The sequence below is a fragment of the Plasmodium gonderi genome (assembly GCF_002157705.1).
Source record: "Plasmodium gonderi DNA, contig: Chr14, whole genome shotgun sequence".
Lineage (NCBI taxonomy): Eukaryota > Apicomplexa > Aconoidasida > Haemosporida > Plasmodiidae > Plasmodium > Plasmodium gonderi.
Window position 1 is genome coordinate 231,030 of NW_021628939.1, and position 27,512 is coordinate 258,541.

The 27,512-nt window shown below is 27.3% G+C and overlaps 1 protein-coding gene across 1 annotated transcript; it reads right to left on the reverse strand.

Annotated features, from left to right (window-relative positions):
- Positions 1 to 435: 435 nt before the first annotated feature.
- Positions 436 to 27,243, reverse strand: PGO_140400 (hypothetical protein, conserved; the record flags this gene model as incomplete). The annotated part of the gene is made up of 1 exon (XM_028690034.1): positions 436 to 27,243. One exon carries the CDS (start codon positions 27,241 to 27,243, stop codon positions 436 to 438), a length of 26,808 nt encoding a protein of 8,935 aa, XP_028545835.1.
- Positions 27,244 to 27,512: the final 269 nt, after the last annotated feature.

Here is a 27,512-nt window from a genome sequence, read left to right on the forward strand (position 1 = left end):
TTTATGGCCTACCTTTTTTTTGTTACCATAATTCACTTTAATTTCCTTATTTTATTTTTATGTATTTGTTTTAAGCTAATACATGTTCTTATTGACATTCCTCCTTTTGTAATCCCTTAAATTAATAAATCAATCGCGCATTTAATTTTTCAAAATACTAGATTTCCTTAAAAATTAGTTCATTACACAAGGGTAAAAGTTTAGGGATATATGCAAATGTGAAGTTACTCGTGTACAGGTAAGTACATCTTTATAATTAAATTTTTCACACGAATGTACTGTAAAAAGTGCAAGTTCCACATAAAATGAAATTTCAAGAAGTTCACCTTGATATTAGGCAATTTGATGCACGGATATACATATATATATGTTAGTACATGCAAAGGTATATAATGCAAAACGGGTGGGAGGTGATATCCACCAGCGTTAACACATTTAGAACCATGGAAACCAAGAGCTTTTCATATTTTTTAAATACTTCTTACTCATAGATATTTCCATTAAATCTATCACCGAATTGTGCGATTCTTCCATGCGTACATCCTCGGTATTCTTAAGCCCTATATTCTGTTCTGTTTGCAAATTGTTTTCAGTAAGTTTCACCTGCACATTTTGTCCTTGTCCATTATCGATTGGAAAACTGTTTGCGAGACATTCCTTTTCCTCCTGTGTTATATTATTCTTACATTTGGAAGTACTTGATTTATTTTTCTTACTCTGTTTATTGGTTGTATTATATTCTAACTCTTTCTGCTCTATCACCACTTGTGGCTCGTTTGGATCATGTTCCTTTGCATCCCCAGGCTGGTTCTTTTTACTTCTTCGTTTTCTCTTATTGTTAGGATTGGGGTTGTTATTATTACAACCATTGTTATTGTTACTACTACCATTGTTATTATTACTACTACCATTGTTATTGCTAATATTGTTATTTCTAATGTTATCATTACAATAATTATCCTTCATTTCTCCAACAAGGCCCTCTTTCTTCGAACTCGGGGCTATGCTAACCAATTTATCTTTCACTGCATTTCCTTCAATCGTTAAAATTTTATCAGTATCGCAAATATGTTTATTCCCTTCTGTTTGTTCTTTCTTCACAGAACCTTTCCTATTTTTACATGTATTGTTATTATTCTCTATCTTAAGCAATTTCGGCTGTGCTTCGTTTTTCTTCCTCTTGGTATTCGAATTTGTTACTTTCTCAATTTGTGCGTTTTTTTCTTCATTAACATTTACATTTTCATATTCATAGTCTGAGGATAATTCAGAAAGTGATATATCCTGCAAATCTGAATTGTATTCATATAAATTTATATCGGTTTCTCTTTTATTTTCATCCTTCTTTGTAATCGAAGTAATACTTCGTTTATCTAACCTGTTTTTATATAAAAAGACGACTCGATAAAGTACATTTCTAACATGATCTTCTGCATTTTTCATGATCATTTTTTTTGTGGAATCATCTATGTGAAATGAGTTCATGTATGCATTCTTAACATTATCATCATTTTTTTCATACGTTTTTTTTTGCAAAATTTTTTGACTTTCTTTATACATATGCATCGCATAAAAATCGTCCAAAATAGTTAGATTTAAAAAAGATTTTAGATAATTCATATTCTTTTTTAAAGCCATAATAGATACATAAAAATTAGATGGAAAAGATCCTCGAAGACCTTGAAATCCAATGAACTCTTGGATGTTTCTCGTGAGCCTAAAGGGTACCTTTTTGTGTACATTTTTTTTCAAAGATAAATCTGCATATGATGGTTTTCCTTCTAAATACATGGTTCTTCCTGAATATTTTGACAATAATATTCTATCTAACGATGTATTTAATTGAAAAAAAACATAATTTAACATACATAAGAGAGAATAACTCTTAACAAATTGATTATTCAAAATGTAATAACTTTCTAGGTTGTTATGCAAAGCATAGAAGTAATTTTTCATTATACTTTTTGGTACGACTTTACACATATCTTTAAAATGTAATTTTAAGCTTTTCCTCACACATTGTTTGAAAATTTTTTTAAACCAATCCTTATTCCTTAATGTATGGATTAATTCTTCATACGATAATAAATTGTAATGATACATGCTAATGTTGTGTGGTAAAATTTCTTTATTTTTTAAAGTATTACTACTATAACACGAGTTGATCAAATTTTCTTTTAAATTCACATAATATTCAAAGGATATATTTTTCAGTGCCGTATTTTTTACTGTATTTCCATCTATATTTTTCTGAATTTCTTTCCTATTTGATTTTTTCACAAGTACAGAACCACTGTTCTCATTTTTCTTACCCTGAGAAAAATTCTTTTTTTTACTTCCTTCAGCCTGAGCCTGCCCCTCTTGTATCATTACAGATTCTACTTTTTCTAATAATAATGTACGTATTGAATTTTTGACAACATTTCTATGATGTAATAATATATTATCTTGTAAATATTTCTCATTTTTTGTAACCAATGTGTAATCGTTATAAAGTTCCTTCAGTGTTATATGCTCAATAGATTCATCTACTAATTTAAAACTGGGGTGTAATGGGGTGTGTATATTTATTCCTAATGATAATCCTCTTTTTTTCGTTTGTTCATATTTAAACATTATATTATTAAGCAAAATTTGAAATAGCATAAACTTATGTTCTGATTTGTAACAAATGAAATTAGACGGTTGTAATGTATAATAACAAACATTTCCATCGCTAGTTAAAAAACTAATTTTATTTAAGCAACAATTATTTCTAGTCGTAGAAAGTATGGGTGAGTTCAACCTGACAATATTCGTGGGCCGATATAAGTTTAAGTTGTAATAGTAGTTTATATATTCTCCAATATATTTTATTCTTTGACCTGGTAATTCAACTTTTATGGGAAAATTTGAAAATATATCAAACAAGGAATAGGAAAAATCTTCTAATCGTTGATTTTCCTTTAATGAATAAATAATTATGAAGAGTAATTCTTTCCATTTTTTAACAATGTGAGTAAAATCTGCTAATGAAAAGTAGTTATCCTTTCTATTGTTCTTACTTAATTCATCACAATTCGACGTTTTCATATCACTTTTCTTTTCTTCACCTTTTGGAGTGTTATTATTCATCACGTTGGGTTGGGTGTTTTCCGTCTTCTCTCTTTTATCTGTATTCATAATTTTGTTCATAAATGTATTTTTTTTTAAAAAATGTATATCTCTTTTAAATTCCTTCCAAAATATGTTCATATTTTTAATAGCAGTTTTGCATTTTCTACTATATATATAATTTTTTCTTAATTTGGCCCTATATATTTTATATAGAACATATTTTTCTGTTATTTTTTGCATAAATTTGGACACATGTATTTGTGAATACGGTGATTCTATGCATTGATAATACAATTTATTTATGAAATAATATGTCTCTTCATGTGCTTGCAGTCTGGTGTAATTTAAAATTTCATTACACATATAATCCAGGGATGTATATATATCCACATATTTGCCCTTAAAAAAGCGCATTAATTGCTCAAAACCATCGTTAAATATATGTTCATATTTGAACTCATTTTGTTTATATCTGTCAGGAGAATTTTCAGCAAAAAGGCCAGCCTCAGGTTCTCTGTTTTTACTCACCATCCTTTTCACCCCTTTACAACTCACTTCTTTCGATTTTTCGAATTCACTGTATTCGAGATTCTTCATTTTGGCAAAAGTTTCCCTGTCATTGCGAATGTCACTATGATTTCTGCTAATATTTTTTCTACATTTTTCAATGCCATTTTCAATACTATTTTCATTGGGATTATCATTTTCATTTCTATTTAAATTGCATAGCTTGAAATTTCTACCTTCACTAAGTGTGTTACTCCTTCCTGTAGTGCTAACATCGCCCCTTAAACTGAAGGTTTTCACATTGTTCTCATCAGATGGGTTCTCTATCGGAATACAGGTAATCGGTTTTGAGCTATCATTATATTTACCACCATTTTCTATTGAGCTGCTAAAACATTTTTTAGAATTCTTTCTTTCATTAGAAATTATTATATTTTCCATTTTAATTTTTTTCTTCTTATTATTTCTCCCCCCCTTATGACAATATTTTAAAATATTTATGTTACTTTTCACTAAATAAAATTTATTGTACATTCCTTTATTCTTGTTCCTATAGTTTTTCATATAATATAATTTATCCTTTCTCTCAATATGAAGAGATCTAAAATGATAAAATACATCTTGTGGAAATTTTCGCATCAGAATATAAAAGATTTTATGAAAGTATAAATGGTTGTCCTTATTAATATTTAAGTTATTTATTAAAAAGGGTAGATAAAATAACCATACATCTGGACAAATATTATCGTTGTACTTATTAAAAACTTGAGATATTGAATTATCTTGTGTGTCAAATCTTAACAAATATAATACGTTACTTAAGTAGTAAAAGCCTTTGTGGATATTCATACTACAATATATTAAATATGAAATTACAGAACTTAAACAGAACGCTATATTTTGGTTCTCTTTAAACATTTTTTTACAATAGTCGCCCCATAAAACCCAAGAATTATTTTCAAGTGGATATATCTTGAGAGACGAAATAAAACACTCCTCAATTATATTTCCATTGAAAATGTTGTATTTTTTATCGTCACATTTGCAAATATATTCAACATTATTCTTCGTTTGTTGTCTTTTTTCCTCCCCTCTTTTTGATATATTTTTCTCCTCTTTATTGATTACATTACAGTCATGAAGTTCTTTACAATCGTTCGCTTCTTTGCAAATATTCATATCTGTAAAGATATGCATTTCCTTATCGTGCAATAATGTTTCTCTATTTAGTGATGAATTCTTTTTCTCACTATCTTCTGCATTTTCATTAGCTACTTTGGTAATATGTTTGCTTCTCCTCCTTCTTTTTGACATTTTATCATCCATATTTACTTCCTTCCTTTCCTCAACAATGTTATTATTAATTTTTTCTTCCTGCAAATTCTTAGGCATTTCGTTATCATTAACTGTTGTTTTTCTTCTTTTCCTGTTTTTTTTAGTGTTACCTTGGTCATTTGTGTAAAAATCGTGATTGTTATTAACAACTGTGCTACTAATGCTATTGTTCTTTTCTTCCATACACCTTTGGGGGCTCTGCAATACCTGCATAAAGTTATTAGTATTGAGGTGTACATTAGCCGATTCATCTTTTACAATATCCTGGCATAAAGATTTGCACTTTTCACAATTTAACTTTGAATTATTTTCAATAAAATTATTTTTATACAAAAATAAAATTATTCTATTCAAATTACATAGGATCCTTCCTTTAATGAAAAAAAATTCACTTCGAAATTTTTCATAATTATCCATTGGTAGAGAGTCAAAATTAAATGTGTTTATAAGATTTAGTGAGTTAATATAACACTTGATCTTTTTTACAACTTTATGAAGAATTTTACTTTCTCCTAATTTTTTTAAGTTGATACATATATTAAAATATTCATACTCCATATTTGTAATATATAAATAATTGTCTTCATTTGATATATTTGGCTTTTTTTCCTTCTTATAATTGTATTTTTTGTTGCATAATTCGCTTTCATCACAAATTGTGTTACTGTATTTTTCAAGCATATTTTCTGTTATGTTATATCCATTATTTGAAATGTTACTTCTGATTAACTTTTTCAAATTCATCTTTATTATTTCTATGTTATACATATAACTAAATCTTGCATTAAGTATGTTTTTTTCCGTGTTCTTATTATCATTAAGGCTGCTATTATAACTGAAGTTATTGTTGTTAACAGTGCTGCGTGTACTACTACTGTTAAGCATAAAATTTTCATACATCTTGTCAAAATAATTGTAAGACATATTGTTCATTTTTCTCAAGTTCTTCATGAGATATAATAAGTGATAACTCTTATTATTCTCTATAAAATCTTCCGTACGTGGAATATTCGAAAAAGTAAACAATCCACAATTGTGAATAAAAATTTTACAGATTTTTAAAAAAAGTAGTTTCCAAAGATACACATATTTCATATTGTGAATGTCATCATAAAAGTATGCATAATTGTTCTTATTACACATATTAAATAAATTATCTAAGAGAAATATTAATTGTATTTCATTTTCTTCCTTTTCAATTTGTTTTCTTTTTAAAGACTGTTCTTTTATTATTTCTATACTTGTTTGCGCATGTTCAAATAATTCTGCGTGTGCAAGAAGAGTACTCATATTATTATTTTTATAATTTAATAGTTGTCTCACTTTATTAATTAGCAAGTTCATTCCATCATGTATGTTGTCCTTAACCCTTTTTATATGTTTTCTCTTCAAATCGAATTTAAATCTTTTCATAAGAAACATATCATTTTGGTCATTCATTTGGTCTAAGAAAACTCTATTCGCATTTAATGAATTTCCTTCCTCCCATTTTATGTTCCTCAGATCATTAGCTGTAGCATTTTCATCATCAATTACGATATTTTCATTCTCTTGCATACTATCATAAATTGTGTCCTTATTTTCTTTTAATTTATAAATTATTTTTTCCAAATATAAATATACAATATTATTCATTTGGTTATTTTCGTTTCCATTTACCTTTCTCAGCAAGCTTAAATCGTTCAACATATCGACAAAGTTATTGTCCCTTCCATCTTTGTGGTTTCCGCTACAGTTGTCATATGGACTATTACATTCCTTGCTGTAGCCGCTAGGCTGCTCGTACTTTTTCCCCTGCATATTAATACCGTTGATAATGCTATTTTTTCTATTACTGTCATTTCTGCTATCATTTTGATTATTCATATTGCCCATATACCCCTGAAAGGTATTTACCCCTACATTCGCACAATTCTCATTCGTTTGATAAATCACGTTTTCACCCTCCTTTTCATCATAACCGCCGCTGTTCTTTCCTCTATTAAGGTTGTCCTGTAATATTTTTGTATTGCTCTTAAAATAATCATGAATTGTTGTTTGTATCTTTCCATCTTTCGATTTGTTTAATTTTAAACTATTTTGACTATTCGTTTTACTTCTTATTCTTTTAACATTTACACTGTTATTTTTCAAAGATACCTTATCACATTTTGCACTTACGACTATGTCAGTACTTTTTTCTTCGTTTTTGTTATTTTTCGCCTTTTCTCCATTTTTCATTTCTCCTTTAACTGATTCATTGGTCGCGTACATGTTGTGTATTTTTTCCCCCATAACGTCAGTACTCATTTCCATATTGGTAATTTCCATTTTATCATCGACATAGGTACATTTTAAATTATCCTTTATTATACAGTATACATTATTCAAATTTGTTAAATAACTGCTTCTTAACATTTCATAGTTGCAATTCATAAAAATTGGACTTTCTTTTCTTTCCTCCGATAGAAGAACATAGGTGTTAGAATGCGGGGGCGCTGAATTCACACTATTTTTTGTTCGTGCCCTTAAATGAGTTAATTTCATATAACTCTCAATACATGATATTTTACTAAAATATTTCAAACTATCTATCCAATTCATTTTATTAATATTTACTTCTTCTTTTGTTAAGTTCAATTTCTCATAACTTATAAAATGCTTCAGATATGAATATTCATTTTTGTAGAAAAGGTTATAATGATTAAAAAATAAAGACTTGGATAATTCATTATTCTTAACATAACATTTCCTCAAAGCATATACATTATCATGTTCATTCAGGTCGCTGTTTATTTCAATTAAACAGTTAATGATATGTTTATAGCTATTGTAGCTTTTTTTCATTGTACATATAACGCCCTCCTCCTCCTCCTTTACATTGTTATAATCTTTTACAGAAATAGATGGGTTATTTTCCCTCCTTTCATTTGATACACCAATAGAATTCTGCTTTCCACATTCATTTTGTTTCTTATTCCTACTACTTGACTTCAAATTTGTCATTTTTTTACCACAATTCACCTGTTTCTCAGATTCATTCTGAGTTTCTGTCTTGTTCGACTTCACAACTCGATCTGTGTCCATAATTAAAGGTACATCTTTCACTTTGTTCTCATGCCCAAATTTCTTAATTTTCTTCATGTTATAAAATAGCAACATCTGAAGCATACATTTAGAAATTTCGTATGTACAAAAATTCTTAGCACAATAAAAAATAATTTCTGTAGGAATATACAACATAATTTGAGTTTTAAATATGCAAGTCAAGATAGTTTCTAAGACATTCACGTTGTAATCATTTTCATACACATTATTCTGAAATCTTTTGTTTTTCTGCCAAATAATGCTAAAAGTAGAAACAATTTTAGTATTCTCTCTTGTTATGCACTTTTTATAACTATTAGAAGACTCTTCATAAAAACTAATATAGTTGTAAAGAAAATGTATTATGCAAAAATTTAACTGGTTAATCTGTTCTGTGCTTAAAAAACTAAAAAACTGAGAAAATAGTTCTATCCAAACATATCGGCAGTATCCCTTAAAAATGTTTACTAAACTTAAAATAGGCTTAAATAAATATTTAGCTTTAATTAATTTCTCTTGACATTTATTTTTGAAATGACTTTGCTCATAGCAATATTTCCCTAAATGATATTTCCATTTGATGAAATCGCTATTGTACTCCTTCATATTAACACAGGTATGTAAATTCTTCATTTTGAAATTATTACTTTTTTTCTTTTTCTTCACTTTTTTGTTTTGTCTTTTCTTCTTCTTATTCTCTTTTTCATTACATATCTGATTTGTCGTTTTTTCACTAAAAACCTCTTCATTACCATTAAGTACTATTTTTCCTATTTTAAGGTTTGGATAATTTTTCTTGCACAAAAAAGGAACTAACCCCTGCGTTCTATTTTTCAAGAAAACATACGTTTCTACATTATGCTTAAAGAATGAAAATAATACATTTAAAAACAATGATATAAAATATTTATCAATGATATACTTAAAGTAATAATTTTTAAATAGAAAACAAATAGACTCAAAGAAATCATTAGATAAAAAATATTTTTGAAACACGTGGATACATGTATATCTAATTTTTGGAATAAATGAAAATGTTCCCCTTAAAATATTTGGTAATATATGTCTTAAAAATGTTTCTTTCATATCAAAAATATGATGATTATCAGAATATTTCTCTTTTTCACTCTTAATAAAATATAACAGTATATCATAATACTTTACATAACAGTAGTAGTCATCTGAATAATCAAATATGATTAAGTTCCTAATTATATTTGCTTTCTCCTCCGATGATAAGCATAAACCTACGTTTTCTTTTTTCTTACACACTGAAAACGTTTTTAATTTCTTTTTCTTTTTGCATAAAAATAAGTCATTACATAAATTTTCTTCAATAATAGATCCCTCAAATATATTATCATAAAACTTTAATCTTTTGTAGAATCGTTTTTTTCTCTTATCATTCCTTAATAGGATATTCACCTTATCATCCACACACATAAGTTTCTTTTGGTCTATCTTTTCAAAATTTTCTCTATATAAACTTTTGCACAAATTAGTAATTATTGCGCCCTTATTACATTCCCCCTTTCCATCTAATAAATGTGTATATAAATCGTTAGTTGTCTTCCTATAATTTTCTTTCTCCTGATTCATTTTATTCCTCAAATAATTTTTTCTTCTTCTTTCATATACTATTCTGTCTATGGAAAAAAAATGCTTACATGATACTTTGTTACTGCACATATAATTATTACTATTATTGGTTCTGTGTTGCAAATTATTTATGTATTTTATATAATGACTGATCTGGAAACTTTTCACCTTTGTATCGTTCAGTTCTTTTATCATTTTTCTCATTTCAACCTTTTGTCTAATAGCTTGTTTTTTCTCCTGTTTCTGCATCGAATATAAGCATGCAGAATGGTCTGATGTTACATCAGATGAAAAGCCATCAATCCTTTCATCTGCTGATGAAGGCATATTTATCAAATGATACTCATTCATGGACAAAATGAATAAATTAAAACTGGAACAATTTTTTTTCTTCAAATGAAGAAACGATTGCAATATTTCTAAAAAGTGTATTGCATCTTTTTTATCTACTAAGTATAGGTTTATATTTATAAAATAGAGCAGCTTCTTCAAGGTAATCATTCTTTTTCTCTTCCTGAAGCAATAACAAGATATGTATCTTAAATTTTTTAAGTATTCCAATATAAGAAATCTTATCAATTCAGCATATTCATTTCCCATATTTCTACTATGAATTTGACAAAAAAGAATAAATATGTTCAGGCTTGTTTCTAATTTTGCATCTATGTATAATGTATTGTCCACATAATAAAACCTATTATTCTTCTTATATTCTTTCATTCCTTTAAGACATAAGTTAACTAGCATTTCATGCAAAAATTCAATTTTCTTAGATACATTTTGTTCCTTTTCAAAATGGTTATTAAAAATGAAATATAAGTTTTCTTTCATTTCCGCCTGTTCAGTTTTTTCACCACGTTCAATATTTTTCTTCTCTTCACTTTTACTTCTACTTATTATATTACTAAAACTATTCAAAAATAAATCATGGGTTATTATTATGTGATTTATTAAAACCAAAACAGATTTTTCTATCTTCTGATTATCAAAGTTTATTAATAAAAATAAAATGCAACTTATAATATTCAAATTTTTCGAAATACTTTTCTTATTTATGTATTTCATTAACACTTTTAATACACAATAAACAGTTTTTATAACGTTCATACTATATTCTTCATTTATCATTTTGTACGCATTTCCAATTTGTTCTACAGATTTTTCCATACTCAAAGAGTTGCCACCAATGATTTTTCTTTTTTTTGTCTCTTTATTTATTCCCATATCATTCATTAATGCATTCTTCAAATTGTTGACTATTTGTAAAGAGTGATTAGTATTTTTTATTTCCTTATCTATATTGTTACATGTGTTTAGAGAAGTATTTATAACCCCTTCTTTTTCATGATTCGATCTTTGATTATGCAAAATGGAACATTTGTCATGCAAACTAATTTTACCATCCACATTGTCATGATTTGACAATTTATCCCTATTTAAAAATTCATTAAAAGATTTTATTCCCTCATAATTATTAATCGAGCTGTTTATAACTTCATTATTATTTGAAGGTGATCTTATCTGATCCATTTTTTCACGCTTCTGGTTATTAATAATTCCCTTTTCGTTAGAACGGTTAGAACATATACTAAAATTGCTTAGTGCTGCTCCATTTATTCTTTTCTTATTCTTCATTTCCATGTTAACTATATTATGAAGTAAATTTTTCAATATATTATTGTCACATATTCGCAGACTATTTTTATCTCCTCCTATTCTTTTCTTCATATACTCTTTTGCTGCACAGTTTATGGAATAAAAACACATCAGAGTTTTATACAAATATACATATTTTATCTTTACATTATTTTTAATTCTTAATATACTTTCAAATATTACTAAAATTTTATTCGTCATATTATTTACATACAATTCGTTTCCAACTTGCATTAAGTATGATATTATTAAATTCGTCAGTGCATCTAATATTTCGTAATTAATATATATGCTTTTATATTTTTTAATTATATTAGCAATACCTATAAGAAAAAGGTGTCTTTTCGTATCTTCCTTTCCAGTCTTTGTGTAATAGTTGTACAGAATATTTGTAAGTTTTGTCATTCCTAGCAGTGAATTACATTTTTTCATAGAATAATTTACAAAAACTACATTATTCTTTCCACTACAATTTATTTTGATATTCTCACCTCCGTCTGGAGAAATACTCAAAATATCATGATTACTCATATTAATTCCCTCCTTCTGATTCCTTAATTTGTGACGACGAACATTTGGTTTTTGCATCATCAAGTCAGGTTTTGTAATATCAGTGCAAGTTGAATTTCCCTTAGTACTCAATTCGCGAAAACAATAATATACATTATTTTCTTTAGATTCACACATTTCATTTTGTTGCTTCAGTTTATATTTTCCCGGTGAATCCATTTTCTTAAGAACTAGCTCATCATTTACTATGCTGAACATTTCATGAACACAATTGCAGAAAATGTTGAATTTTATAAATATCAGAGCTGCCTTTAAAGATTGAATCAAAAAAGGACCTTTATTACTATTCATATAAGAACTACTGGAATATTTTTCGAAATTTTTAAAAATTGATGCTATTATATATGGGTATACATTATAAAAATCGTACTTATACATTAGAGCAACTTTTAATACATGTATTTTATTAAACACAGTTTTGTTCTTCTTAAAATAGTTCAGAATAATTCTTTTGTTGTTCAGGAGGGAATAATTTTTTTCTAAATATCCATTCATACAAAATACGTGGTTATCAATTAGTCTTCGATTAAAAGATTTACCAATACAGCTGTTACTACTAGGTAGGCTAATGCTTTCTCGATTTCCGTTAATATTTAAAATCTTTTCGTCCCTATAAACCTTGCAATAATAAGAACTCAAATAATTTCTTCTCATTTGATAATACAAAATTCTGTTCTTGTTACAATATTTCCTATTCCATTTTCTTCCTAAAGCCATTATTTTTGCTAACTCATCCAAATTTGATTTCCTTAGATTATTCTCGTCTTCATTCATATAGAAATAAACCAAGTTGGTGTAAATTTCCTTGAAATTTCTCATTTTACTATTATAATTGCACTTATACATGTTAATAATATTACGAATGCTTAAATGTTTTATGCTATCACATGGAAAATACATATAATCGTTATTAACCATTTCTATATAAGTGAATAATAAAATTTTGCTTTTCTTGCATTTTAGTTTTCTAACTATATCTATGAACCTATTGCTTATAGCTAGCTTGTTCATAATGATTTTCATGGAATATGATATGCCGCCTAATAGGGCCTTTAAAGTGTAAAAAATTTCATTTATATTAACAAATAAATTATTATTATAAAATGGGTAATGCTTCATATTTTTCTTTTCCCGATGAATAGACATATGGAATAAACAATAGTAATTGTTCACACTACTTGAATCCTTGTCATCATTCAAATTATATACAAAACAACAATTCTGCGAATTCCTAATAAATGATGTTCCACATATGTTATTTTTTTTCAAATTAACATAAGTATTGTCATTCAATGTGTTTAAATTATTTTGATGTCTCCAATTCCGTATGTCAACACTCTTTCTATCACATTTATTTCCTACATTATTATTGTTATCATCTATAAAAACACATTCACTAGTTTTGCAGTAAGTTTTAATGTTATATACATTTCTTCTACAATTGGTATCTACCCTCGCTGGGTTACTTTTGTCATTTCCACTAATTTGATGCATATACTCTTGTGTAAATATCTTTGTAAGTACACTCATAATAATTCTATTTTGATGTAATCCATGAATTCCTAATTTTTCATCCATATCAGTCATACCGTATTTGTCACCACTAAAAGTAATATACTCTACATTTTCCAATCTCCTTGTATATTCTCTCAATATGGGCAAAATGATAAATTCTACAGATATCTCAAAAAATTTCACAAAAATTGGAAGATTAAAAGTTTTTAAAATGTGTATTATTGTAAAAAATAAAAATCGTTTTTCTCTAAATGTTAATTTTTTCTTTATGCATTTTTTTAAAAACGTCTGTAAATAACTGTAATCCTTGTTACTCCTTGTGCATACAATAAAAGTTAGTATAATAAACAAATTCGTTCTTAAATAAAAGAGATAACTATTGTATTTTATAATATCATATGTAATATTTTCTCTGTTATAATTTTCATACATTCCTAATGTTTTATTCGTTTTACTATGTGTCGTCCCATTTAGTTGAGTTCCTGAGTCTAACATTACACACCTCAGCAAATCTCGTGAAAAGTAGAAAAAAAGTGTCAATATTTTAACACATTTTTTGCCTTCCTTCCTACATAATAGGGATAAAAAATTAGTGTTTTCCAAAAATAAGTAATCACTGATTAAATTACTTAAGCACAAATACAACACTTCAATTATGCTCCTTTTGTTTTTCCTAATTCTGTCATCGTAAAAATTCAAAAATATCCAAGATGGTTCATACTTTAGTAAACAGTTCAGAACATTTACAAGATTAAAAAAATTCATTAAAAATTTATTATTATTACAATTATTATTCATAACTGCTATACAACTCAGTTCATAATCCATTTTGTGGTTATCATTTTGTATGTTACTCCTCTCTCGAATTGGTAAACTCTTCCTCAAATAAGTAGACGTATCCACTTCTCTGTCCATTTCGACAGTTCTGTCCACATATTCCTTCAACTTGAAATAATCATAAAAAAGTATTTCCTTCAGTTCTTCATCTCTAACATTAAAAATGTATAAACCAAACACATGCATCAGAACTTCACTCGATTTAAAATCACAAATATATTTTAACAGAATATTAACAAACAAGGAAATTTTCTTAAATATGTATTTTCTAAATCCAGATTGACTTCTTATCCTCAATGTTGAAACGAAGTATGAAAATATTTTAGGGTTATATCTAAATTCAATAAAATATTTTAACGCATGTTCGTAATTGTTAGAACATAACAAGCTCAATGCGTGCATATATGAAATGTTCATTTGAGTTTGCTCATTGTTACTACAATTTATTATGAAATGTTCAAGTAAACTTTTTTCTTTATATACATTTTCCACTTGATCTTCTTTATCATCCAAGATATTACTCGTATTTCCAATTTTTTGATCGTTCTTGTATTCCCGCAATTCTACATCAGCTATATTTTTTCCACATTTATTGATTCCATTAACCAAGGAATAATTTTCATTATTTACATTTACACATTTGCTGCCATTCTTTGATGTATTCAAATCCTTCAAATGAGCAAACGAAATGGTGCTCCTTTCTTTTACACGATTATGTATACTAAATAGTAAATTAATTATTTCCTTAAATTGGTCATACGTTAATTTTGAGCTAGTAAAAAAGTTGTAAAAAACTTCCATTACCTTTTCAACATTTTCGTGAATAAATTTATCGTGCATACACTTCTCATTATAAAATTTTACATATTTCACAAATCCGTCCATTAGATAAGATGAAAAAAATTGAGGAAAAAAGGAATATACTTTGCTAATACCAATAATAAAATTTTTTTTCAAAATGAAACCTTTATTACGTAGAGCATAAGATAAATTCCACAATATAGACTTTAAATATAATTTTAAATCGTTCTTATTTAATTTCCAAACATTTGAAAAATTCTTGTTCATACTCATTATTTTCGTGTTACCTGATCGTATCACCTTTTCCTTTGCATTTATATTAACACTATTGTAATTCTTAGAAGAACTTCCATTATTGTTCATCATATCCTCGTGCATTCCTGTGTTCTTATTGTGTTCATTAATAACTATTAAAAAGTGTAAGCAGTATTCTGCCTTAACACATAATTCTTTCTCTTTACTAAATAAAAAATTCACTAAAATATGAATACATCGATTATATAGGTATAAGCTCCTCTTATATGTTAATGAGTTAACTGTGGGTAACATGCACTTATATAAATGATGACTAAAGAAAATTCTGACAAAAGTCATGAAATATAAAAAAAATTCAATTATTATTGAGTACTCTTCCTTTAAAAATTGTTTCTTCGTAAAGTTTTCTTTCTCAAACCTATCCTTCATAAACTCGTCCTTCACAAACTGATCTTTCTCAAAATGGTCCTTCACAAATTCGTCCTTCATAAACTCATCCTTCACAGACTCATCCTTCGCGGACTCATCATTAGAAAATTTTCCTCTTATTTTTTGCTCTATATCCATGCTTGGAACACAACTCATCAAATCATCATTTAACATTTTAGTTTTACCTTCAGATGACGCGATCACATGCTTCCCTTCATCTCGTTCAATATTATTAAAATAAAAATTCTCATAATAGCTTGAATGTAAAATCTTCGTATTTTCCGTAATATTCTTACCATCAATTGCTAGAACATCCATGCTTAATCCATTTAAATTGTTCACTTCCTTTTTTAATAAGTTTTCATTACTCTCAACTGAATTATATTTAAAACACTTAAAAGCATTATTACCATTTTCTAAATTTTCCATTTCAATATACGGAGAGTTGTTGGAGATATAACTACATTTATGGTCTCGTATTATACAAGTCTTAGACTTTTGTTCCTTCTTCTCAAAAAAAATATTATTACTATTATGATCTATGATCTTTTTTTTCATAATCGTAGCCTTATCATTTATGCTGTTACAGGAACTCATAGCATAATTATCATCCATATTTTTGTTCAAATGTTTATAATTTAATGTATTCCTCACAATGTTACTTTCATTCTTTCTTTTGTTATTATTAAATAAAAAAAAATTATCAGCCTTTTTAAATATAATTCCCATTCTATTACGATCACTTAATGGATAATTGTAATTTTCTGAAATATTACCCAATACAACTTTATTTTCCATGCTAATATCATCCGTCCGATTTTTATTATTCCCTACCGAAAGTGCATCTTTATCATTAGCAAATATGGCTAATTTACTATTATCACATAATGAATGAAGCGAATTGGGAGATTTCCTTCTTTCTGAATCCTTGTTCTTCCACAGATTCTCTATTTCACAAAAATCATCATTATTTTTACCATCTATATTTGTTTTCAACGGAGTAACAGCATTATCAGCAGGGTCTGGCCATTTATGTGAAGTGTCGTCTATGGTTGTGTTCATATTATGATTTTCGCTCTTGCTATAGTTTTCGCTCTTGCTATAGTTTTCATTTTTGCTATAGTTTTCATTTTTGCTATAGTTTTCATTTTTGCTACAGTTTTCATTTTTACTACAGTTTTCATTTTTGCTATAATTTTCATTCGCGCTATCCAATATGCTAATGTTATCCTTTTTATATAAAATGGAACACTCTCTATTTTTCTTCTTAATCTTTTCATACAACTTTTGCAAATCCATGCTTTTCTGATTATTCAAATTGGTATTGTAAGCATCTATCTCAGTGCTCCATAAAATATTTAATCCATCGTTCAAATTTTTAGTATCAGAATTATCTCCTTCAAAATTGTGCAAAATGCTGGACTGAGGAGTTTTGCTTACGTGTAAAGGGTTAACATAGTCATGGTTTGCATCTACAAGTTTCACGTTTTCATGATTCCCATCTAAATTGTTAATATCCTGATTCTTCCACTTGTTCAGGATACAGTCCACACCAAAATTCATTTTCTCATTATGTAGAAAGCCAATATTTGTTCTTTCACAAATGTCTCCATTATGCCCTTCAGCTTTTGAACAGGAACGCGGAACATTTCCATTAAGGATGTAACAAAAAATATTATTGACCTCATCTTTTCTTTCTAAGTGCTCTATAATATTCACAATTATTTCTATCAAATTGATCATCATATGAAAATCAAACATTATATACCGTTCTTGTGATAAGAAAAAACAATAAAAATCTAAATAAGAAATTTTTCGTTTCAACGAAGATTTTACAAAGTTGGGAATGGAAAAATGCTTAATGAATAAGTCCTGCAAACATAAATTTCGTTTGGGGGCATATTTATATGTTAACAATTCCCGTAGATCCGTTTTTAAAATTTTTGAAATAATAACAAATGCCCTTTTTATGAAATGTCTATCATGCTCTTCTTTATTTAAATTGTATATAAATATTTTTAATATGTTAAATAATATTTTAACCATTTTTTTAATATCTTTTTCACTTCTCTTATTCCTTCCTTTTAGAGAAAGAATATCCCATGTATACACCTCATCCATTCTATACCAAAAAGGATTATTTTTGCAACATCGCTTATATCTAGTGCACTTATGCTTTGGATTCGAATTCTTAAAGTTGTTTATTTCTTTATTATTCACTCCTCCAAAAGATCTTGCCATTTCTACGCTACTTTTTATTTTCTCAATAGCACTATGTTTAATACGTTCGATTCTTTTAAGAGCTGCCTCATCAACCTTATCATCCACCACACATAATTTGTTTATGTCATTTATATAAGTATTATCTACAACATCAAAATTATTCAAAATGTAAGTATTAATTTCACCCACATAACCAATAAATAAGGAAGAAATAATTAAAGTAAAACATTCCTCAATTAATAACTGCACTATTCTCACATATTTTAATTTGAACCTCTCATAACAGGTTAACAAAGCGTAGATAATATTATATATGTTAAATCTGATCCAGTATGGGGGTAAAATCCTACTTACTCTCAACAAGAGTAATAAGCCAAATATTTTTTTCTTTACTTTTGTATCATTGCATATATTACATATACATGTGCATAAATTCGAAAAAAATGTACACTTCATGCATTTCTTAATTTTTATTGGCTGCACATTTAATATTGTTTTTAAAATTTTTTCTATAAATCTCAAACCTTCTATACTCCTTTCTATAAACCGTGGGTGGTAATCAACTAAATTGCAAAAAGTAAATATAAAAGATGATACATCTATTTCGTTATTATGATTCATTACATAAATAAAATTCATTCTTCCTGTTAGAACAAATCTGTTCGAAAGTATCAAGGATATTCTCCTAACAACATTTTTAACTATATATTTCAATTTAATCTTCCATGTTTCGTCACTACATGTCATTTGGCACTTGCACTCATTAGTTTGGTCTATACTTTTACTTCTTTCTTCATCTATCAATTCCATATCATTCGTTTTCACTTTATCATTTATTTCTATTAACATAACTAAGAAGCAATACATTAATTTTGTTATGAATATATGATTACTATCTTTATAAATAAAGGAATATTTGTATAAATGTTTTTTACATTTGCACGTTTCAAAGGAATATTTATTCTTCTTTTTATTGTCACATGAAATATCCAGCTTTTTCTTTAATGCATTATTATGCTTATTCGGACTATTACATTCGTTCTTCATACATTCTAGAGATGCACTATCTATAATAACCTTCTCAACATGATTAAAAATCTCTTTCGGAATTTTATCATTCTTTCCACCACAATTTGTGTCATCAATTTGATTCCCTTTTATCCCTGTTTCTATTACACCATTCGTGTTGTTAATGCCAACGGATGCACTATTTGAATCCTTCATAAAGTCTTTATTTAGCGATCCTATATTCAGCGTATATTGGTAGTAATCCGATATACAGTTTGAATGATTAAAAATAAAAATAAAAATAGAAAGAACAATCCTGTAACAACTAATTCGTTGATCTTTCAAAATGCAAAAATAACACAAATCACTTTTCTCAAAGTAATGCAATTCCCCATTGTTAATAAATTGTTTGTGTCCATTAAATTTCCTATATTGACATAATCGCGATTTCTTTTGGTTAAAAAAATGAGTACTTATTTTTTTCTCATAATAATTACTTCCATATACTAATCCATCTATTTTTCTTGCAAAACGGGTATGTGTTACATTCTCTTGTACTAGTTTCCCCTTCTTTTTAATGTTAAAAATGGATTGGCTCTTATAGTTATTTACACCAGATTTCCCATTCTCAAAACTGCATGTCAAACTTAAGAATTTTGTGTTTTTTCCACTAAATAAATTGTCAATCCTCAATTTTTTTTTACACCCTTTATCAGTTATTGATTCATTTTGGTCAAACAATTTTCTCTTTTTCAAATTTGGTAATTCATTAAAATTAAAGAAGCTGAACTTTTCTCCTATTTTCTTCTTCTTCTTCTTAACATATTTGCTTATATTTTTTCTAATGAAAATTTTATTTCTAAAATGTTCACTTATCAGGTTCTTCTTATAATAATATGAACATTTCAAACTATTGTTCCTCATATTATTCTTTAAAACTTTATAGCAATAATTCAGTGTTTCTTCCAAATCGATATGTTGTATAACATTGTTGAATGTGTTGTCATAAGTAGTATCATTCATAAGCAGTTTTGTAATGTTAAATATATCCTCATTTTCATTATCACCCTTTTTGTTCACGTCTCCAAATGGAACATTCAGTTTTTTATCCTTAAAAGTAGAATTTTTTGTTTCCTTCGAATCTGCATTATTTCTCCTAATCTCTTCTACCATGTTCTTGTTATAAAATTTGGATAGCCCATTTTGTGTGCTTTTACATTTTTTCTCTTCTTCTATTTCGATGTTGTTTACATTGTTCGTTTTTCTTCTACATGCAACTCTTATGTTTCTCCTTCTTAAAATGTTCGTATCTAAACTCTTGTTCTCAGCATCATGTACACTATCTTTCGAAATGCTTATCTCTGTAGTGATCCTTCCATTGATGATATTTTCATTCTCCACCGTAATGTTTCTTTTTCTCCTTTTATTAGTTCCACTCAATTTGCAACTGTTGCTAGCATTTTTGTTACAATATGACGATAATTTATTACTATCTACCTTTGCCTCCTCACTACATTCTGCTTTCTTTTGGTATACAATAGAAGACGTAGTTATATCCATTAGTGTATTTCCACTTTCATTATATATACAACATACAACATCTTCATTACCTTTCTTCACATTTTTAATAGATCTTTTTCTGCTGTTTTCTTTTATTTTTCTCTTTAAAAAAAAACCTATTCTAAAATGTGGAACTACATTTCTCTTATTATTCATATGAGAATAATAATTATTCATTAACTCATTATCATAAACAAATTTGCTATACAGTTTCAAAATAATAAATAAATTCTCCATGTATACTTTATTTATATACTTATTCTTTTCCCCTTCTGATAAAATCTTCTGACTATATATTACACCCATTTTGAGAAACATAATATCTGATGGATTTCTATATAGGTCATTTAAATAATACTTCTGCTCATATATTTTGTTAAAATTTAGATGAAATGTAACTTTTTTTCTTAAAATTTTCATCAAAATAGTAAATATATGCGAAATTGTTCCGTTTTTATTATTAAAAAGAAGAGGAGATGAAACGTTTCCATTTATACCATAGTTATTAATCGTGCAAACGTTCTCTTCCAAAGCTTTTAATGCAACCCTTATTCTATTAATATTTTTTGAATTAAGACAAACTAACAATGATTTAAGGTATATGTGAAAATGTTCATTCATGAAATAGTTAATAGGCAACCCTAGACAAATTTCACAAAACAGCATTTTAAACAATTTCGGAAAATCAGAGTGTACATTTTCAAACCAATTTAAAAAATTCATGATTATGTCCCTTGACTTATTCGTATCCTCGTTTTTTATTTTATTTTTTTGAGGATCACAAGACGAATCATTGCATATGAAGCAGTTATTACTCCCGAATTTGTTGCTGTTGCTGTTGCTGTTGCTGTATTCTCCATTTCTTCCTTCTCTCTTATGTTTGGATATAATTTCCTCCTTCACCCGATATTCTTTTTGATTATATTTTCCATAGCCATCCTCATTTTCCTTCTTACTGATAAAATAAATTTCGTCATTCGCAACATTTTGTGTTGAATTTTCGTCATTCAAGATGTCTGCTGCCACACCATTAGTTCTACAGTTACTTGCATTTTCATTAGTACTCCTACCTGTTTTCAAGTAATTTATACATTTCATATAGCTCAAATTATCACGCAAAAGCATTTTGTCTACTGGAAAATGAACTTCAATTTTGTTATTTTTATCCCCTTTCAATTCATTCGCACAGTTTATAAAACATATGGTCTCAAGAAGACATTTTAACAAATTGACAACTTGAATGCATTTATTATCTTTTAAAATTATATCCAAACATATTTCAGAAATAGTTCTTAACTCTTTTAAAAATTGCCCATACGTACTTGCGTAATATTTCATTACCTTAAGAAGAAAATACGTTACTTTAATAATTACATCGTTATATGATAAATAGTTATTAAAGGTGTTATTCATGGTAAACCAGTTATAACCTATTATATAATCACTTGTTTTTATAAAATCATCACATATCTTATTCTTTTTATTCTTTGGTATTTTTCTGTCTACATTATTTGAACGAGTTTTATACAAAAACTCTAAGTCATTTAATATATCTTTTTTAAAGGTGCTTTTATCATTTGCAAACTTATGACAGTTTAAGGAATAAGACCTATACATTTTTTCATTCGATACAAAATTGTTTACGAATTTTCCATTCGATTTTACATAATTTGGATATTTTTTTATTATCTCGATTTTTTTCTTTTTCATTTTTGCTAATTTGCGAATTTCTGGTGAAACAAAATTAGCGGGATTTGTTATGTCACGCTTTACTATGTTATGAATAATATAGTGTTTCTTTCTTTTCTTTTTTATATAACACAAATTGTCTAATTTTACAAAATTTGTCATATTATTATTACAATCATCTGGTAGCTTTACATCATCGTGATAAGTCAATTCTTTAAAAAAATTTGTGTCCTTTTGTAACACTAAATTTATATCGTTTGATTCAAAATTGGATAAGCCACTTCTCCCATGCTCATATTCTTCTAAAATGTGAAAGTCGAAATAGTCTACCCATATTCCAAAGTTATACATACCATTCTTTCTCTTATTTTTTATTTTCTTTCTTATATTGCAAATTGGATACTGTTTATGGGAAAATGTGCTTCTTCCAAATTTTCCCTTTTGAGAAAACGATCGTAATATGATTCCTTGGCACATATTTCTTCTTCTTTCCTTTACAGTTAAAAGTCTTTTACTCTTATTTTTGAGCATAGAAAACGATATATTTGTCATAAGTTTCCTAATTTTTCCATTCTTACATGATTTTTCAATGGGTTTACTCTGACTTGATTCATTTATCTCATTGCTGAAGGATGAATTATTCACACATTTGTTACAATATGTGAGACTTCCATAATGACTTTCATTTATTAGACATTCATACGAAGAATGTAACTTGTATAACAATTTGTACTTATATAAATCTGTCATCAATTTACTTCTGACATTTTTATTAAAATAAAGTAATGGTTTTAAACAATTCTTCAATTTTAAAAATTTTTTCATTTTCTTAATTATATAACTAAAACAAACTTTGCAGAATAAAGTACTTGTGCTTCTTAACGCACCAAATACTTGAAAAATGTAAAATACTTGCGGATACAGAAACAATAATTTAAACAATAAATCAATTGAATAAATCATAAAAACGTGGAAATTATTCCTACTTAGGTAAATTATACTGTTCGCGCACATGTACAATAATTTCTTCTCTTCACCTTGTATATAACTAATACACGTGAAAACTTTTTTTTTATCTTCTTTTGACAAATTATTCACTTTAATGTTTATGTATTCGTGATAATTGCAGTTAACCGATGGTTTATCATTCCAACCCTTGTCAATGGTATGATTCTCTTTCAAGTTAACGTTTCGATCATACAGATCACCTCTCATTATCTTCATTCTGACAATTCTTCTTATAGATTCATCTTTTATTCCTAAATTTTCTACAGTCATGTGTGAAAAACAAGAACTGAACAATATGGAACATATAACCATGTGATAAAAAATTTTGTATATTATCTTAAGCCATACATCATTCAGTTCATAACACGAAGAAAAAATACTCTTCTCAATTAAAAAATCAAGTTTATTTATATCATACATGTCTTCAAAAGTATCATTTTTTTGTGCTTCATTTTTGTCATCACATTCTGAGCCATTCCCGTTCTGTTTATTCATTTTAAAAATATTCTCACAATTATCACGCTTCACACTTTTCTCAATGTTATTATTTATATCCTGAATATGGTCATTTTGATTGACGCATTGACTATTTATATATATTTTTTTTTTATCATACTCATAAATATTACTCTTTTTATGCTCAAATATATCAGAAATAGACTCATGCTCTATACCATTAAAAATATTACTACCATTTGGGTACTTATGATAATTCATAAAAAACTCCGAACAATTCTCCTTTTGTGTGACGCAACTATATATATAACTATTTAATTTCTTTTCATTTTCTCTGTTGTAACTATTCATATAATTGCTTAAATCATTTTCAATTGACTGGTTACATAGATACATGTCCTTACCTGTAAACATGTTTTCATTCCTTTGATATATATCATTGGGCATACCGTTATTTCTAACAACACAGTTGTAATTACTAATTAAAAAGTCATCATTATTTCCCAAATATTTTAAAGCTACAGAGTTATTACCTTCATAATGATCACCATCAGCATTTGAAAACTCCTTGTTGAGGGATGATTCCCAATTCTTGATATCACACAGTTTACTGGTTTCCGCATTGTTAGAGTATTCATCGTTACTGTGCAAAAATCTCTCTAATTTATTAATCATAGATGTGTCCAACATGGAACTAAATTTATCATTATCCGTAGGAAATGTTCCACACGGGTCCAACTTCTTACCATCGATAGGTTCATTCCGCTTATCATTTTTCATATCTTTATTGGGTACAATATTCTGTGCATTTTTATTGGAGTTCCTCTGACGATTTGGGCGTTTCCTTTTCCCTATGCTACTACTCTTTTTGGCCCGTTTTCTATTATTCACTACTTCTGTGGAATTATTACTCATATTATTATTATTATTACTCATATTATTATTATTATTACTCATATTATTATTATTACCCATATTATTATTATTCAAATTGCTGCTGTTATGGACAATGTTGTCATTGGAGTTTCCATCCTCCTTATTACCCTTGTTAGCGCCCACCTGATAACTTTTGTAATATTCCCCGAGTATCTGTTCCCTACCTAGAGGATTAATCAAAATGTTGCTGTTCCCATTCAAAGTCTTATGCGCACATTTATCTTCATTGAGCAAACCTTCTTTAGAAATGTCACACCTCTGATGGTGCAAAATGTTTCTTCCATCCCATTTCTCTACTTGCATCTTATTTATAATGATTTCCTTATTAAAATATAAATAAATGTAATATATGTTATTTTTTATACATTCATACATGGCGTAAAGCAAATATTTATATTCTTTCAGCATTTCATTTAGGTCGTGTTTTGTCTTCAAAGTGCAGTAATCATTAAGTGTTCTTTTTTTTTTTTTTTTTTGTTTTTTTGTTTTCTTCATCTTTTTTGTTCTATTTGTATGAATATAATCGTAATCTTTGACCATCGAACTGATTTTTTCTCCGCGTGTTCTTTTTTTTTGTGGAATTTCTTGAAAACATTTACGTGATAAAACAAAACAACAATGACTATCTGAATGATATTTAACGTCACTTGGACAACTATAAAATTTATTCTTCTGAAATTTCATATTTTTAAGAACGTTACAAGAACTCCTTTCATTTTTCTTTCCACTTTTTGTACATGTTATATTAACATTATTTCTGCTAACTACTATCTTGTACACTTCATACAATTCGTACTTCAACGAGTTGCTTTTATGTAACATTAAATTTAGAATATCAAAATAGAGTGAAAAATAGGACGCATTTTTTTTCTTCATGGTAAATAATACTTCAATTGTGTAAACTAGCAATTTTACACATATATTCTGAATAAAAATAGAACAGTTTTTATTCATAATAACTAAGGAATAGGTAGATATACAACTTTTCACTACATCATAATTCCATACATTTTTATTCTTAAAGTAAAGGAATATATCATGTATTAATATAAATATATGTGCATTTAAGTGATCATTATATTTATATGTTAAAAAACTCGTGTATGTATTTGGATTTACAAAAAATTTTAAATAATATTTCATATTTTCATTGAAATTACCATGTAACAATAATCGAATATTTTCGACAAAATCTTTTCCTTTTTCTATAATATACATTGTATCATATTTTAAAAATTCCAGAATTTTTTCTATGAGAAATTCTTTAAAATGAAAATATCTATTCATGTTACCCATTCTTAAATGATGGATCAGCATGTACACAATAATGTTTTTTAGGTTCCAAAGTTCTGATAACCTATGGAAATCAATCTCGTAAATATTATAATTTACATTTTTATAAAATTGCTTCTTCAATGTTTTCAATTTATTTTGAAGAAAAATATTACAGTTATCTTTTAATGCAGTGTATAATTCATTAGTGTAATTATCATTTAAAGAAAAACTGCTAAATAAATTGTAATCACTGCTCCTCCTATTGTAACTATTAGTGCTATTTGACATACCTCCCTTCTTCGACCTACTCTTGTCTGTATCATGTTGAAGAAACTTTTCTTTAGCTGTGACACAATCGTTAAAGCATGCATAATTGACAAAAATTAAATTCTTATCGTTATGATTTATTTCATTATTATTACTCTTCTTAGGGCTTCCCTCAATGCTGTCCTCCTCAGTGTTTCCCTTTTTGGAAAATTCGGAAATTACCCCAATTGATGCGTTGCAAAAAGTTGTTTTCTTATCTTCGAATAAGTAATTATAAACCCTTTCGAATTTATGCGGATATAAAACATTATTACTTCTGTTATCACACCTGGTGATGGTGTTTTTTATGGATACATATGTATTCTCAAAATGATAATTATATGAAGTTTTATAAATCGAATTCATTGAAAAGTTAATTTGTTCTATGTAAAATGGCTTCGAATATTTAAAGTCTAATATATTGATCAGTGAAAGAATTTTACACAAAATTTTTATGTAGTTTTCATTGTTATTTAACAATTTCGGATGTAAGTTTATCAATATATAATTTGACCAAATTATTTCTCTAACAACTTTCAGGGATTCTTTACCACTTCGAACACACTTAGCTTTTCTTCTGTGACTTTTTGTATATATATTGATTGCTGATTTGAGAAATTTCCCTCTTTTAACCTTACTAATTACCTTTTTGTAAAAAGCTTTTAAAATGTGCATCGAAACAACATTCACGTATTTATAAATATCAAACAGTATCAAACAGTGCTTATGTAATTTACATATTTCTGTAATTATTCTTATACAAATAATTGTATATTCTTCATTTTGTGTTACAATGAGATTTAAACAAATATCAAAAATTTCTACAATATATTTTATTTTATTAAATTTATATATCATTGAGTAAAATATGTTTAGTATACTCTTTCGAAAAATATACGTCTTGTTCAGATAATAACATGGAACTCCATCATTTATATAACTTTTTATTAACGGATATACATCCATTAAAAAATAATTCTCCTCCTTTTCGCTCATGTTTAATAGGGCCATTCTTATCCTATGTGCCCTTTTCTTAGCATCTCTTCTATCTTGGAATTTTTCATTTTTATATAAAAAATTTCTCTTTATCAGCTTTTTTTCGAGAATTTCCTCCATCTTGTCCTTTTGCTATATCATTTGCGTATGTGTAAGTGTACGTGTGCATACCCTCGTGGGCTTTTTTGGCTATCTTCTTATTGAATGATGTTCTATACTTGCGTTTGCATATGTACATATGTATGTACCACTGTGGATATAACAATTTATGCAATTTGTTGACATGTGTCTGCTCCTATATATGGGTTGTATGTATTCAAAAATTTTAATTCCTTTTTCTCAAAATTTACAAACGATAAGAATAAAATGGGATATTTATGTCACAAGAG